This window comes from Polypterus senegalus, chromosome 1 (assembly GCF_016835505.1).
Source record: "Polypterus senegalus isolate Bchr_013 chromosome 1, ASM1683550v1, whole genome shotgun sequence".
Taxonomy (NCBI): Eukaryota; Metazoa; Chordata; class Cladistia; order Polypteriformes; family Polypteridae; genus Polypterus; species Polypterus senegalus.
In genome coordinates, this window is record NC_053154.1 from 222,154,081 (window position 1) to 222,172,360 (window position 18,280).

Below are 18,280 nucleotides of genomic sequence, written 5' to 3' on the forward strand. Positions count from 1 at the left end.
TTCCACGAAATACATTTGAAGCGGCAGCCATGGAGGGCAAAAGAATAGTCAACGTGGCTCACAGCTGGGTTTGGACCGGAGCACAGACCAAAGTGAGTGAGTATGTGTTTGATGAGCTGTTTGATTTGGCGGGCAGTGGTCTGAGGTGCGTTCCTGAGCACGTGGGAGGAGGGGTAGAGTTTGTGGGCGGGGCTTCGTTGTTCCTTTCGCATGGTTTTTCATGGTGGACGCGGTTGGTGTCGAAACCGAAAAGAATAATGAAAAGTCAACGTGGCTTAGACGTGCATGTGGACTCCTAGCACAGACGAAAGGGGCTAACTGGGTGGTCGGTGAGTTTTTGCGTCCGGGCACATGGGTAGACAGTGTGAATGCGTAGAGAGCGAGGGTAGATGCGGGCCGGTGAAAAGGAGTGTTGGTGGGCAGGAAAACGTCTTCCGTGTTCCTGCAGGAGCATCTAAGAAGACGCATGTTTGTCGCGGATGCGAATTGCTGTATGTAGCATGTAAAACAGTTTGCTATGGTGCAAGCGGTCATGCGTTGTAACCGAAAACTCGTAGACTGCTTACTTCATTGTGTTTTAAAGATCCCATGAGATACCCCTCGCAAACCGTTTCACACGCTGCATATGGCGATTCACCTCCGCGAGAAACATGCCTCTATGAACAGTCAACGTAGCTCGGAGGTGCATGACATGAACATGGCATTAACCTGAACTGCACCGCATGTGGCCTCCACGACAGACGAATATAAATGACGCCACTTTTTCTGTGTCCTCGCGTCCGACTTGGTGGGCGTGGCCCTGCGAGTTGTCATCATATCCAATGGTCTTGGAGTTGGTGGCCGTGGCTCCTTCCTGCGTGTGCCATAGGTGTCTCACTTGTCGGGCTTAGTGAATCCACGCCCCTTCCGGCGTGCTTTTCATGGTTGTCTTGCCTTAGTGAATTATATATATAGATGATTTTAAGATGAAGTTTATGATGTTCTACTTTAATGACAAAATAAACTACGTGATTAAAGTGGAAATTTTGAGATTAAAGTTGACATTTCATGCTTTTTTCCCACTATGTGCCTTTTTTTTTGTCTGTACCCTAATAAGCTTTCATATGACACTCAGACGGTGGGCTACAACTCCTTTCCTCAGCAACTTTGATATGTGACTTTTTATTTTGGCACTGTGCGACTTTGTGAACTTGAGCTTTTGAGTTTCTCCGACACGCTATGTCAGCTTCCTTTTGTTGATTATACCACTGTATAAATCAACAAATAGTATGTTTTTCCTTTGCCTCCACTTGGTATTCGCTGAAATTCTTATATTTTCCCCTGTGTTTTTCCCATTGTCTTTTCACAGAACGCTGATCTTAAGGGCTATTTGTAGTGATTTGCATATTCAATGAGGTGTAATTCTGGGAGGAATTGGGGTGGGACAGCAGGCGCATGCATGTGCATTACTTTTCACTCTGACTGGGATTTATGTAGCGGAAGAACATGGAAGTTGGAGTACACACAGATTCCTGCATCTGGGTTTTTCTGTGCATAAGCACATTTTGGCTTTTGTGCTTATTGTGTGAATTCTACGCATGGCGTTATGCATGAGGCCCCAGAAGATCTGAGAGCCAAAAAAAAATTTAAATAAACAGTCATTTGGATCAGAATGAAAAAGCCAAAAAAAGTCAAATAAGCAAACCAGGGGTCCTAACCATAACAAGAAGTCCATTCCTAACTGTAATAGCTGTAAAGTCATTGTGTAGTATTTTAGAAAATCCAAAAATATGGACAGGTGTGATGCATGCTGTTGTTGTGACTATGCCAAGCTTAAATCTTTCACTGCTTTTTGGAGCCATATTTTTAAATGATTATGTATGTATTATGATTTTTTTCAGATTCTGAAATCAAATCTGGGTTTTAGTTTTAGTTTTAGTTTTGTTTTGACCTTGTTAGAATTATATTGCATTATTTTCTGACACCATTTTATCTTTTCTCTTGGGCGCCACCATTTTGTGGATCCCATTGCTATTGTGTGTCCTGGGGGAGTGTTCAGTGAGGTTATGACCCTGATCTTGTTAGTTTAAGGTATAAAGGTCATCTAAAGCAGCCATGTTTTATTAAATGTAATGGATAATCCTTGTGACACTTGTGCTCTGTTTTTCCTACTTAATTTTCCTGGTGTTCAAATCTTTGGCAACATTATTTTGAGAGAGATTTAGGGTTTTGTTTTGGTTTGATGAAAGATCGATTTTAATTCTTAGATTAAAAACTTTGAATGTTTTCTGACTTATGTTTCATCTTCCGGTCCTCTCTTCAAACTATTACAGCTATTATTAGCAAAACAGCTGCCATCTTAACTAGGCCAAGTGTGACAAGATCACATGACTCATCAGGTGACTGGTAAACACCATGTCCATGCAAGGACTGACCCAAAATGGTGGAGATTAAAAGGAAGCAAATTCACAAAATGCACAATGATATTACCAAAACATAATGTGAAAAATGAATAAGACAGAATTACTGTATATAGTAAAGAAAGCAAGCCTAATATATAATGTCCCAAAGTGATTATGACCAGGACAAGCACTTACTCTTGCAAGTTCGGAACACTGTTAAGAGTAAGAGAATGGGACAAAATTTAAAAAAAGACTGTGGCCATTTAGTATACCTATGGCTTTTGTTTTTCATTCAGAAGACTTCCTTGAGTTATGACCTTGGTTGGCTAGTATGATCACAGTGATCCCTCACTATATCGACTTTCGCAGCTTCACTCCATCGCGGATTTTAAATGTAAGCATACCTAAATATATATCACAGATTTTTCGCTGGTTCGCGGATTTCTGCAGACAATGCGTCTTTTAATTTATGGTACATGCTTCCTCAGTTTGTTTGCCCAGTTGATTTCATACAAGGGACACTATTGGTGAATGGCTTAGAAGCTACCCAATCAGAGCATGTATTGCATATTAAATAAAACTCCTCAATGATATATGATGTGCTTCCCGCGCGGTGCTTGAATGTTTGCTTTTTTCTGTCTCTCTCACTCTCTCTGCCTGACGGAAGGGGTGTGAGCAGAGGGGCTGTTTGCACAGTGGCTGTTTGCCTAGAGGATGCAGACGTTCCTCTACAAAATGCTGCTTTATCGCGGTGCTTCGACATACTTAAAAGCACGTATTGATTTTTTGATTGTTTGCTATACTCTCGCGCTCTCTCTCGCTCTCTCTCTCTGACATTCTTTGCCCCTGACATTTACTTCTTTGAAGAGGAAGATATGTTTGCATTCTTTTAATTGTGAGAAAGAACTGTTATCTCTGTCTTGTCATGGAGCACAGTTTAAACTTTTGACTAAAGGGTGTTATTTCATGTCTAGGGGGCTCTATTAATGTTAACAGTGTGGGAGGGTTTATAAGGGCTTAAAATATCTAAAAATAACCATACAAACATATGGTTTCTACTTCGCAGATTTTCATCTATCACAGGGGGTTCTGGCACGCAACCCCCGTGATCGAGGAGAGATTACTGTTTTCTGATCTAGTATTTCCAACCAATACCTATTAAAGTTTATTTGGCTTTGCATAATGTGCTTGATTTAGGTTGGTCCCCCAAGGCCTTTCTTCCACATGGTGTTTTTCCTCTAGTCATGCCCATGTCTTTTAGTTGCCTAACAGCATTGGCTGCTCAGTAGTCATGTGATATGAGGAACAAGAACAATAAAATGGGATCTAAAATGTTATTCTTTGCTCCAGCATGGTGCTTCTAACTATGTGAAAGCCTTTAGTGGGTTCCCCTCTGTTCATACATGTTTTTGGTTTTTTTTTTTCCTTTTTTATGTTGGGATTTTGAAGCTTGTATTTTAGATTCCTCTACCTGTGTTAATGTTTACTTGTGCTTTGTTAATCATGGACTTAAATGTTATAAATACTGTTTCACTTCTTACCTAATTTTGCCATGTTATTTTCTGCTTATCCAAGTCTGCACTCCCACCTTGGCTCATGTTGCCTGCCAAGCCCAATGAAGCATTGCTCTGCTCCCTGTCAACACAGTAAGACTTCCTTGTCTGAGAATCCCTGCTTGGAAAGTCTAGCACTTGCAAAGATGCCATCAGGCTGTCTGTTGAAATTTGCAGATGAATTCATTATTTTTCCAAATTCCCTCCTATCTCTTTTCTCAAATATTAAAACTTGCACATACATCATGTAGGTAGATAAGCAACATGTCCTACTGGGTATTTAATTCATGAGCCTAAATTTTAAAGATAAATAAAACCTACAATAACTAGTCATTTCTGAGAGTGCAAATTATGAACCAAGACAAAATGAGTAATTAAATGATAAATCCAATAAAGAATATGGACTGGACACAGATTAATAAACTAGTGTGAAGGAAAATTTGCAGTAGTGGTCATTTATTACAATGGAAAATTACTTGTGCTCTGATTAGAATGTGCAGCATTTAGTCATCAGTAGTTCATGACACAAAAACTTATATACTGTACTGCCAGTACTGCCAGTGCTTTATGGGTTCTCAGAAAAGATTAAATCCAGAAAGAATCTGCCTCTGCTGGGAACTTAATTTAAGTAAGGAGATGCTTTTGCGCCAAATCATTCTTTCTACCCCGTGCCAAAGAGGGATTCTGCCAGTGCAGATCAATTTATCATGCCTTTATCTGAATCATAAAGAGGTAAATTAAGCTGCTTTACTGTGCTGTCAAGTGCAAAATACCCCAAGAGTAACGTGGCTTGTTTTCTAATATGCAGATGTTAATGGAAAATGTATTTCCCTGTACAAATGTTTTATAGCCCTTAGTGCTTAAGTAAAACATATTGAGTTGTCTTGCCATGTGTAAGCCATTGTTTCAAACAGCCATCTTTTCCAATTAATGCATGGTATTTAAAAGAGCCTCTAATTAACCATTTTAATATACATTTACTTTCTCATTCCTGCTTAATCCACTTCAGGTTTTTGGGGGCCTGTGCTTATTCTGGCAGTGCTGGACACATGGCAGGAAGCATTCCTTGACAGGACTTCATTTCATCATAAAGCCCACTCAAGCACACACCCACACAGGGGCAAATTTAGAATTTCCAAATAACTTACCCTGCATGTCTTTGAGAATACTGTATGAGATTTTAATATACTATAAATAAATACAAACACAAGGCAAACCAGAAACTTAACATGCCAAAACATTTATCATTTTCAGTGTTTTTATTCTTTAACATATTTATATACGGTACTTAACAATGGCTGACACTATATGACTTATCCTGGTTTGTTGAGCACTAGGTGGCAGAGAAACGTCTGCTAAGAGTTTAAATAAATCATAATTATAGGATACAATCTTAGCTGGAAATTCTTAGCATCTGAAAGCATGTAATTTTCAAAACTAGAGCTACAATAATTAAAGGTCATGTGACAGCATAGTCTAAGTGTTTAGATAGCATTTAATTAGAATTCCTTTAATACATGCTGAAGCATATGTACAGTATATAAATAAATGTATGCATGCTGCTTTCAACCAGAAATATTCAGTTATGATTCATTTATATTATTATTTTTACAGCACTGTGCATATTAACTTTAGTCACTTCTTTAGATATTTTCCAGGATATACTGTATATAGTCTAGTCTTTATAATCATGTGTTACTAACATAACTTTTATACATGGTAGGTGGATGCCTTTCTGTTACTTACAGTATGTTTATGTCTAATTACTGTTGAAGAGAAACTACTTTTACTGAAAAAGAAAAAATGCAGGAATTTTTAATACTTCAATTAACCTAACAAAGGAAATTAAGAACTAATTCTGGGGGCACAAGAGTATTTCTCTGGTTTTCCCCACAATAATGCAAAAAAGTGCATGTAATTTTGACTGGCAACCATAAATAAGGCCAATGTGGTATTTCATGAACTGGTCAAAATGATCAAAAAGTAAGCAAAAAAAAAACAAAAACAAACAATACCTGTTGACATGGACCACGGAAAACATCTACAGAAAGGGGAACATGAAGGCACATAGTGACTGGTTTGGTGTATGGTGTGGAAGGGACTGCAGCAGAACTCTATATTACAGGACATCACCAATAGCTTGTTTTATAAAAGTGATTTAAAGTTGATTCATTCAAAGCCAAAAAGTACAAAAATTTTCAACTCTGACCTTGGCATCAAAGCCTAAAATTAATACTGACTTATTACATAGTGGATCTGAATAAATGTCTACCAACAAAAAACAATGAATATTACTAGTTATTTTATTAACTCAAAAGCACTGTTCTTCATTGTTCTGTTTTTAGCACAGTTTAAAAAACAGCATATTCTGTCATGGCTGACCTCCATCACTTAATTTTTTTTTTTTAAACTCCTCTCTGTTTTTCTTAGTTTAAAAAGTGCATAATGCTGGTTGTTGATTGGTATTGCGAACTCAATGACAATATGCAGGTAGACAAAAGTGTTATTTTTTCAAAAACACAAGGCTATGCAATGATAAACATCCATCCATCCATTATTCAACTCGCTATATCCTAACTACATGGTCACAGGGGTCTGCTGGAGCCAATCCCAGCCAACACAGGGCACAAGGCAGGGAACAAACCCTGGGCAGGGCGCCAGCCCACCGCAGGGCACGCACACACACCCACACACCAAGCACACACACTAAGGACAATTTAGGATCACCAATGCACCTAACCTGCATGTCTTTGGACTGTGGTAGGAAACTGGAGTACCCAGAAGAAAACCCACACAGACACGGGGAGAACATTCAAACTCCACGCAGAGAGGACCTGGGAAGCAAACCTGGGTCTCCTAACTATGAGGCAGCAGCGCTACCACTGCACCACCATGCCGCCCCATTGATAAACAAATTAGTATAATCTGTTTATTTCAAAGTCATGTGTCAGGTCACTTTATTAAAATAACTTCCATACACAGAATTGCAGCATGCAGTGGCATGAAATAACGTTCCCCACTACCACAATATATGCATAAAAACTGTACAAATGCAAAACAGGCAAAGAACTATACTATACATCATCTTCTTCTTTCGGCTGCTCCTGTTAGGGGTTGCCACAGTGGATCATCTCTTTCCATATCTTTCTGTCCTCTACATCTTGCTCTGTCACACCCATCACTTGCATGTCCTCTCTCACCACATCCATAAACCTTAGCTTAGGCCTTCCTCTTTTCCTCTTCCCTGGCAGCTCTATCCTTAACATCTTTCTCCCAATATACCCAGCATCTCTCCTCTGCACATGTCCAGACCAATGCAATGTCGCCTCTCTGACTTTGTCTCCCGATCATCCAACCTGATCTAACCCTCTAATGTACTCGTTTCTAATTCTGTCCATCCTCGTCACACACAGTGTAAATCCTAGCATCTTTAACTCTGCTACCTCCAGCTCTGTCTCTTGCTTTCTGGTCAGTGCCACCACCCCCAACCCATATAACATAGCTGGTCTCACTACCTTCCTGTAGATCTTCCATTTCACTCTTGCTGATATCCATCTGTCACAAATCACTCCTGACACTCTTCTCCACCCATTCCACCCTGCCTGCACTGTCTTTTTCACCTCTCTTCCACAATATCCGTTACTCTGTGCTCTGTAATAATAAACAGTAAAATGAAGCGCATGCTTGGACCAAATCTAGCCTTGTAGGTTATGTCTGTAACATTACAATAGGTAGTTATAAATAAAGCAGCTGAGTTTCCTTTTGAATACATTACATTTTGTAGGTGACACTAAAAACACTTATTTGGATTTGAGAGTTTTTAAAGATTTTTTTTTAAGGGTGTATAAAGAAAATAACATTTCACCTGAAGGATTTTTAACATTGCATAACCCCTTTTGGGAAAACACTCCAGATTAAAATAAATGTGGAAAAGGAAAAACATCCACGTTGAGACAAAAAGATGTACTTTAAGGTTAAATAGTACTCCAGGGAAGTAATTAATTTGTGTTAAATTGTTAAATTTTATTCCCTGTGTTGCAACTGCCACAAGGTTGCAGATGAACATAATATATGGGGGTGACAACCTTTATTCTTGGATCAATTTTGCTAATTTGACTGTTCATTTAGATAGATAGATAGATGGATAGATAGATAGATAGATAGATAGATAGATAGATAGATAGATAGATAGATAGATAGATAGATAGATACTTTATTAATCCCAATATTTAGTGATTTTGCAAAGCAAATGTCAGAGATGGCTGGGGTAGCGACCCGGCCGGGATGCCCAGGAGGACCAGGGGAGGGCTTGTGCCTTCCCCAGACCACGTGGGGCGACCACCCTGGTTCCTTTGTCGGCTATGGGTACAGAGCTTTGAAGCTCTACCCTGTAGAGGCCCGTTGTCACTGCCAGGGGGCGCCCCTGTGCCTAAAGAGACCTGGACCTCAGCACTTCCGCCACACCTGGAAGTGCTGGGGGGAAGAGGAGCAGGGACACCCGGAGTGCTTCCGGGGATACAGCCTGGGGCGTGTCGGTGGAAGATTTCCGGTAAGCACCTGGAGCACATCCGGATGATTATAAAAGGGGGCGCCTCCCTTCATTCAAGGGCTGGAGTCAGGAGTGCAGAGGAAGAGGTCTCTGGAGGAGGAAAGGAGGCGGCATGAAGAGAAGTGAAGGCATTTTGTTGTGGCCAGGACTTTGGGGGTTTTGAGGTGCACTTTAACATGTAAATATGTATAATAAATGTGTTGTGGGTGATTTAAATGTGTCTGTGTTCGGACTGGCATCCACACAAAATTCAAAGTTTTCTTTTCCTACAGGCACAATTTTACTGGAATTACTGACACATTACTATAGGCTAAAAATAACCTGGGCCTAAGTGGCCCACCATAGTCTATGTCTGTAGACAAGTGCCAGGGGTTGAAGTCAGTAAATATAAAATCATAAGCAGGAATAAATATCAAAAACTTTATTGTGAGTCTGTAACACAAATAGGCTTTATCGAGTCTGACCACAAACTAGGCCTCAAACCAGAAAACCTGGCCCCCAAACTGAAAAAGCAGGGTTAAGGCTTGCATAGGCCCAAAATTGAGTTCAGGCTTTTAGAAGTTGAAAATACTTTAAATGCACAAAAATATCCTTGAAGGGAGAAAAAAAGGTTAACGTCTGGCTTAAGAAGGCAAAGGCAAACAAAAAATCTTTATAAATAATTTATTTATTCAACCAAGTCAAAGAAAGGGTTTGCTTAAAAAGGCAACCCAAGGTTAACAAGCTACAATCCAGTAGTCAGACTCCAAAAACAAAGTAAAAAATAACTATAAACTACACAAATCAAAGAAAATATAATTTTATTAAGTATATTTTACAGTTCTGTTTATATGAATCTTGAGAACTTGTGGGTAATGTACGATTTATGTTTTCATTAAAAGTATGGCTCTGTGGTTATATTTGCTTGCACTTTTCTAGTACTGCCTTTAAGTTATTCTTCTGTGACTTATTTCATGAAAGCCTTTGGTTATAGTAGTTCACTATTCACAAATCCTCGACTGACAGTTAAATGTTTTGTTTGAATCACTAATAACAGAGGCTACAGCACAGTGACCCCACCCTTTCATTCCGGGCCTGCAAACGTCATCCATTCTGTCTCATGCAAGAACGAGGAGTCATCTATGAAATTAAGGTTCAATCCAGGGTGAAGGGAAAGTGGCAAATATTTTGTACTGACCGAGTTAACCAGGAATTTGGTGTCACCAAAAAGTCTTCTGAAAGTCAGGTAAGTTTCTTTATCAAAAAAGAACACAGTTGTCATGATCATTTCCACCATCTAGAAAAAGGTATACTTCATAGAATTGCACTATTCTGTCTGTATGTCACAAGTGCAATCAAACAAATAGGGAAAAAGAAAAACTGTAATAAATTGATCAAATTCCTCAAAAATTGAGGAAAACAGGCATTACCACACATTAACATTAAAAGAGCATTTCTATGGGCCAGTATTGGAAAATGAGGGCAAAGATACAGGGCCACCTTGGGAATGTTTGGAAAATGAAGGAAAGAATACTGTCAAGGAAATATAAATGTGTGAGTTTAATTATTGCAATAGTTTACCACGTCGGCAGAATGACTCAGTTGCATAAAGGGCATAACTTTTGTATAAACAAAATGGTAGGGACTTCATGAACAACACATATTGGCAAGAGCCCTTCTGAGTGTCAGTGTGAGTACTCCTGATTTGACTGGCGGCAGTAAGTGGGGGGTGGCCAATTCCAAGTGTACCAGAATGAGTGACAAGATGGAACTGTAGAACAATACAATGACAGAGGACAGCAGGAAGAGACTACAACAGTTGAACAGTATGTGGTGGTCTACTGCCTCCTATACACAGGATAGGCACCCTAAAGATGGCATGCTAGGTTGACCACTCATAAAGAAAAGATAAAGCAGGGATGAAGGGATTTTCAGGATCACTAGAAATATTGGCCGGATTGAGTTTCATTTCAGGTGAGGTGCAAACACCAGGACTTACTAGAAGGCACTCTTCTGAGATGGTGTCAAGCATGAATAGAAGTAACCACTGCAAAGAGGTTAAAGGGCCATAATGATGACAGGAAATCTGTGGACTGTGTGTGGGAGGTGTTTTGAAAGTACTTTGGAGGAGGACCTGTGAGCAAAACACACAACTAGGCAGCCAAAACATATCCGGTATGGTAGAACTCAGTGGGGCATTGGTTTTAGGTGGTGAGTTCTCCCTCTAAATGTATCTCTCTTTTTTATTGATTAATACATTTATTGCATATATTTGATTTTTGTTTTCCATGAGATGACCTCATCACACTACACTAACATAATAACACACAAGAAAAAAGGTGCCCTAGTTCCTCCCAAAGACATACATTTTTAGTTCATTGGCTTCTCCATATTGACCCTATAAGACTGAGTGAGGCCTGCGATGGACAAGCTTCTACTCCTAGATCGTTTCTCGACTTGGGCATCATTCTTCAAAAATGGTTTCCCGCTTCATACAATCCTGCAATGAAAAAAGTGTGACTATAAAACGACGGATATATGAAAAACAAAGCGATAATTGTGGCATATTGTTTTAATGTTGATTTTGTTAAGCTGATGTCACCACCACATCGAACATCTGAAATTTAAAACAAATGCCGCTAGTTTAAATATGCAATTGTAAAAAAAAAAAAAATACCCAAAGGAAGCTAAGGAGCCAATATATTATCCTTCTAATGCTTTTCCATTTTTCCAATGTGACTGTCACCTACATGAATTGAATATGCGTCTGACATGGATAGTTTTTCTCATCTCTAGTGCCAACTGGTGTTCAGCTGTCTTTTTCAGATGTATTTAAATGTACTCTTTTATAACCCAGTAATTTGTGCATTTGTTATTCTATTATAATGTGTTTGCTCTGTTCCGAGGAAGCACAAAGTAAATTGTGCTTTATGAGATAAACACTGATTGATCGATCGATCGATCGATTGATTGATTGATTGATGGATTGGTTGGATGCTAAAACTCTTCCCTTTGCACATACAGATATTGTGATTTTTTGCTCATTAAAATTAGTACACTTGCAGTTTAATGGCTTTTTCAACAATATCAAACATACTGTATGGTTTATAAGAAAATGTAAAGGTAAATGTGTTTTCTTGGAATTAATTTTTATTGATCTTTCACAGTGCTTTTGTTGAATTGATGATCAAGCCATTTAATGCTGATATAACACTGATTAACAGGCACACATTTCTACTGTCAATAGTGATTATTATTTAACAAATGTAACCACCAGGGGTGCCACTGAGCACCAAACCACAGACACAATAACACCCAACATGATTTTAGGATACAATAAAAGATGTTTATTTAACCAAGAAACCTTTAAACAACCACCCGTGTAAAGATCAATGAATTAAGCATAATACAAAACAGATCAAACAAGTTCTTACTCAATTTGCATTTAAAGTCAGTCCGGAAACTGCTTTCAGTTTCCTGTTTCAGCCCTCTGGAATGTGTCTGGGGCATACATGAACACATCTCTCTGGTGGTTCCCAAAGACCCCAACAGGGCTGCCGCTCTGGACACCAATTCCCATGCCACCCTGCAGGTGTCCTAAAGAGGCCCAGCCCTGAGGAACAATGCCACCTGTTGTATGGGGGGATGAACTGCTCCTGGTGGCCTTGTACACCTGCTCCTTCCATTATGACCTCCTGGCGAGGTATGAATCCTTCGTTGATCCCGGACAGGATACCTGTCCTTCATTTGTAGCACAAAAACTTCATTCACATTTGTTTAAATGAATCAATGCATGCAACTAAACTTGTGTTTCTGTTTTAGAATTACCAAACATTATTAAGAATAAAGTGTGACAATACTGCTATACCAGCACTTAACCCGACACAGACAGACGCAGGAGGCACACTGATAAAACACAAATGGTTTTATTTTCTTCACCTCATTGGAAACGTCTTCCTCGTTTCCCAAAAGCACAACACAGTCCCAATACACAGAACACTGCACAATCCTCTTCATTCTCTATTTTCTTTCTACTCCACTCCACCCTACAAGCTTTGTCTCCCCCCTCCCGACTCTGGCTCCATGAGTGGAGTGAAGTGGCCCCTTTTATAATGCACCCAGATGTGCTCCAGGTGCTCCCTGATGTCCTTACTGCAGCACTTCCGCCACTCCATGGGCACCCGGAAGCACTCCACGTGCACCTGGTTCCTGTTCCTGATATGTGGTGGAAGTGCTGCAGTCCATGGCTCTGGAACCATCCAGGTACCCCCTGGCGGTGGCCATGGGTCCCCACAGGTTTGAGCTTCCCCGCTCCATGGTTCCCATGCAATCCCGGAGGGCTGCCCTCCTGTATCCTGGGGTAGGAATTGCCCCTCTCCCGGTCCCCTACTTCACCAGGTCTTCCTGTGGGGCAAGGTCCCTGGCTGTCTATCACAAAAAGAAAGACCATTCATCCATCCATCCATTTTCTAACCCGCTGAATCCGAATACAGGGTCACGGGGGTCTACTGGAGCCAATCCCAGCCAATTTAAAGCACAAGGCAGGAACCAATCCTGAGCAGGGTGCCAACCCACCGCAGGACACACACAAACACACCCACACACCAAGCACACACTAGGGCCAACTTAGAATCGCCAATCCACCTAACCTGCATGTCTTTGGATTGTGGGAAGAAACCGGAGCAAACCCACGCAGACACGGGGAGAACATGCAGACTCCACACAGGGAGGACCCGGGAACCGAACCCGGGTCTCCTAACTGCGAGGCAGCAGCGCTACCACTGCGCCACCGTGCCGCTCAAGGCCATTCATATTCTGTAAAAGTAAAATGGGGGAATACAAAGAATTTCAGGTGGTGTCATGTTTGTGAAAGATTGCCTGATCTATGTAATTTTTCCCAACCTAGTGTTTGTAATTTCTGTTTTGTGATTCCAAACATCTACCATTCTTTTGATTATCAGCACACATTGGTTATTTTCTGGAACAAAATATAAAATTTTTACATTGACAATCTTTTTCCAAAAGTATTACTCTACAGTTATTTCCATACACCGGGTCTTGTGAGCAAATCTCAGAAGTTCCTAAGTATCACCAAAGATGTCTGTTCATCCATTCCAAAAGAGATCAGCCCAGTCTTCAAAAAAATACATAAAATGATTTGTGTATGCAGTGAGGCTAATGAGAGCACACATGACAGAAAGGGCTACAAACTCAATGATTAGGATTTTTAAACTAACAGTCGTGTTACATGTAGTGTTTTGTAATGGATGTGGGTCTTCATTGTCCTTACTTCTGTTTTCTGATATTTGCTTTTCCATCTGCCCACCCATCTTCTCTCAGTTAGGGCTGTAAGAAGATGGTATTTAACCTTATTGAAATTGATGCAACGTAGGATCTACTCCGGTTGGGCGTTTAGACTCTAAAGTACTTTTTCCTAAAACTGCTTGTCAGCAGTCTGGAACAAATTATAAAGCCATGTACAGTAGCTGATCCCTCCATCTATCTATCTTCCTAACCCACACACCATTTCCAAAAATGGCTGAATGAGATATTGACATTGATATAAGCCCAGCTATTATTTAATTAAATCAGCATGGTGTACTAAGTGTTTTTCTGTAGGTTATAAAATGTTTGTATATAAAATTAAAATAAGTCAATGCATGCAAATAAAATTGGTGTTTCTGTACTAATATTATAGACTTATGTCATTATTTTCACTTATAGGTCCTCAAAGTAAATGGACTTAGTCCCCCCATCTTTGCCACTTTTTCTCTTGCTTTTGCATCATTTTGAAGAAACAGAAAAGACAGAAGAAGATGTCACAAGAATGACAAATGTTACCTTTGAATGGACAGTCCAGGAGTTTTAATATCTAAGAAACAACTACGATGAATGTATATTGTACAAATTCATAACAAAATACCCAATGCTGGTGAGTTGTCGACAATGCGTCTGTCTTTATAAGGATTAGCCAAACCTTGTAAAGCTTTGTAACCTTTTACCTCAGGTAACATCTATGTGAAAAATGTGAAGTTCTGCTGTGACAGTTGCCTTTAATCATATTTAAAGCAAAAAGGACAAAACAGTGTAGAAGAATGAACGTTTATAAATAAAGACAATCAGTCACGCGGGAGTGTGTGGTGTTCATATTTTTTGTATTACTCTGTACTATAACGTGTGGATGCCACAGTGGTTACCACTGCTGCCTTACATCTCAGAGCCATGGCTTGGTCCCTTGGCTGACATTCTAAGGACTTTTCTCCTGTTTTAGCTTAATTGGTGGCTCTAAACTTGCCCTGTGTGAGTATGTATGGGTATGCATGAGTGTGCCCTGAAACTGGTCACCAATACCATCTGGGACTGGGTCCCACCTTGAGTCAAATGTTGCTGTGATAGTTTTTGAATAAGGTGTCCTGAAAATTGATAAAGCTGGTCTCACTTTATGTCATCCATGTATAGCCAAATAAAAACAAAATCAAATCTGTTTGATTTTACTGGAGTGATATGTGGACTATTTGGAGTAAGTCACTGGGCATGTTACATTATGCAACTGGCTTCATGCCTCCTACTTGCTAGGATTATTAAAATGAAGGTTGTAACTGAAACTCACTGGAAAAGGTGTCTAGTGTGACATAGGCTAAAGGGAGTTAGTGATTAATGTAAAAATCAAGAACAGTGAATATGGACAAACATTAAAACAATGCGTGTCCCACTCACTATCAGTGGCTGCACCCAGTTACAGAATGTCTTTCCAGCTAGACTAGCAGCTTTATATTTAATTCAACTACAGAAAATGGTGACCTTTCAAATGGTGTTTGGTATCACTTTAGATTTGCTTGTATAGATGTCTTATTTTGGTTTTGTGCTTTATCTGACCCTAGAGAGTGGGGAAGATAAAGAGAGATGCCGCCCACACAGTCAGTATAAAAAAATGTAAAAAAAAGGCCTTGCACTTAAGGAAATAAAGACATTACTATCTAGAAAAATAAACTCCTGTTCATCTCATTATATAAAATCCTGATGAATTCTCCTTTCAGGGTATGGTACTTATGTTGCTTGTTTGTCATTTTGTGCATGTGGTGCCTTGTTATTTAACACAATTAAAACAAATGTGACAAAATTCTATTACTGGTGTTGCAAGAATATTTATTTTTGAAAGTTATGAAAAAAGAATGATGGCAATTTTAAAATTGTATTAAAAAACAGCAGTGATTTTGCTGAGGATTCCTACCTGTTAAAGTGTTAGAATCCTTTAATGCTGGCGTGGGTAGCTACTCTACTTACCCTCAGGCCCTGTCAGCTCATTCCTCCACTCTGTGATTTCTTTCTTGCTTTGTCTTCCTACTCCTATACCCTGCTACACAGTTGCTGTCCTCTGTATCTTAACTCAAAATTCTTGAATTGCTGCCTAAGGATGGCCGTAAATCAACAAGAAGGGGTCATTTCTAGAGACCTTGACACATTTAAACCACTTAAATATTCTAACAAAAAGTAGATTCTGTGTTTGTCGAACCCCAAATCCCTATCCAAAATAGCAAAGATACCTGCCAAATAAGCTTTCTACTCTCCTCCAAGCTGGCCACACCTGTCACCCTATGGGCTACTTTCCAGGCTAGTGAAGGAACCACTTGTAAACAAACATACCTCGGAGGATTGTCAGCAAACACTTGTCCATATCTTGGGAGGCAAACATTGGGTCTGCGAGTCCAACAATTTGGAGTTACTCACTTTGAGGGTTATTGATCATGTCCTTTGCAGACATATTTCTAGTTAGGCCTAGGTGTCTACAGATGTATATCCTGATATAATCAGGCCTTTGTCCCTGATCTTAGTCTTCTTTACCTATTTATTTAATTTTTTTTGTTGTTTTTGATTATTTTTGTTTACTTCTCCTTGTTAAGGAATTTGTTAAATCTATGTGTTTCAAATTATTGTGCTTTTGTCACTTAATGTATGTGTTAATTCTACTAATTATCTTCCTTGTCTTTTCTAAGTTGAAATTAAGACCTAGTCCACCCTAACATGAAAACTCATATTTTCTTATATATTCTGACCTTGCAGTCGCACTGAAACAATATTTTTGACCACTGCAAATAATCATTTTGAAAACTGTGCTCTCCAAAGGGCATAAAAGTTGAAAACACCAGGTCTTGTGTAGTAGTATGGAGGTGCAAAATTGAGCTTTTTAAAAGCGCTAAACTAAGATTGTCATTAGATCAGGCAGTGACTTCAGTTTTTTTCCCTATGATCTCATCTTTACTCTGGGGATAGGCCTTTCCTAACTTCACTGCTCCTTGAAATATTCAAATATTTCTTTGTATTTATTTAGGCAGCACTCCCAGTATGTATTTTTCAAGGCTTTGTCAGCTTTATACTTGTTTGTGACCATTCAAATCAATTTTACTTCATCGTCTGACTACACAAAGACGTCTGTTTTGTTTCTTCCTCATGCTTTTGGTATTTTAATACAGTTTAGGCTTGCTCCGTAAACAAACAGCACTCAAAGCTGAAAAACCATGTATGAATTTACGTGTTTTAGACATTTCATACATTTTTAGAAAATTACCTGAAAACACAAGTGTGAATGGAAAAGTTTGAAATGAAAAAGGTGTTTTCTAATTTATCCTTGTTAATGTGGAATATGCCTAAGGGTGCAGAACCCCTGACACTGTAGCTGTGGGAACAGCCCTTACCTATATCTAAAAGCCTGAGATGCCTCATGCTGCGAGTTGCTGGCTCCCAAAATCATTAAGTGCTTCACACAAAAAAATATAAATTAAACCTTGAGTGAGGCCTAAAATTAAAGTAAACCTTACCTTAAACCCAAGAAGCAGTCTTATGGACTGCACAGGTGAAAAGAAGGATTAAGAAGGATATTCAAAATAATGTAAAAAAGGGAGAGGAAAAACATTAAAACCTCTGACCTAAGAACAAAACAAAGTTTCTTGATAATAAAGCTTTATTCAAAAAAATTAAACCAGAAAAGATTACAAAAATGGAATAGGCAAAATACAAAAGAGACAACTAAATAAATATAAATAAATAAAATCCAAAAAAACAGTAATCAAATCCACAAACAAGAACAGAAGTCTACAAACCAAAGAATCAAAAAGGGAATTTACAATATCCAATATACAATATCCACAAATTATAATCCAGAATCCAAGAAAGGTAGAGTTGATGAAATAAAGTGTTAATTAATACCTCATGTTAGGTCTTCCGGACTTTTAAATGGCATTTGGGGCAACACCCCAGCTGCAACACAAAGGTACATAACTGAAAACAGTAAGTGAAATAAAATATTAATTAAGAAATCTAAATGAAAAAAGTAAACAAAAGCAAAACCAGTAACAACATTTCTAATAATAAAATGATTAAATAAAAAGAAAACACACTCAAGCCAAGGTTGAAACTCTGTACCCTGTACCATAACTACTGTATTATTTCGGACTTTGGATTTGTTCATTTTAGGGGTGGACTGTAGGAGGCAACATTCGTCTTTTCATTGGTCAATTTCTAGATTTTTTTAAACAAATTTTAAATAAATTTTACTTTTATTATTATAAGCATGGTCTGCAGACAGAATGTAGGTGGGGGTGCAGTTTGTATGATGTGGAAGAGATTGCAGCAGAACTCTGTATTACAGGACATCACCAATAGTGGTATTAGATAATATTATAAAGGTGATTTAAAGCTGATTTATTCAAAGCGAAAAACTGTTAAAAATCTTAACTTTGCATTGGAATCAATGCCTAAAATTACTGCTGCCTCATCATGCAGTGAGTTTGAATAAAATAATGAAAGTTATTAATTACTTT

The 18,280-nt window shown here is 38.9% G+C and overlaps 1 protein-coding gene across 1 annotated transcript in view; it reads left to right on the forward strand.

The window, feature by feature from the left end:
- Positions 1–15,552, forward strand: part of btbd16 (BTB (POZ) domain containing 16) — a 195,675-nt gene extending 180,123 nt beyond the window's left edge. The window contains exons 16-17 of the mRNA XM_039769245.1: positions 9,520–9,708; positions 14,187–15,552. Coding sequence (XP_039625179.1) covers positions 9,520–9,708; positions 14,187–14,255 — 258 coding nt within the window. The 3' untranslated portion in view covers positions 14,256–15,552. The remainder of the gene's footprint in view (positions 1–9,519; positions 9,709–14,186) is intronic.
- Positions 15,553–18,280: the final 2,728 nt, after the last annotated feature.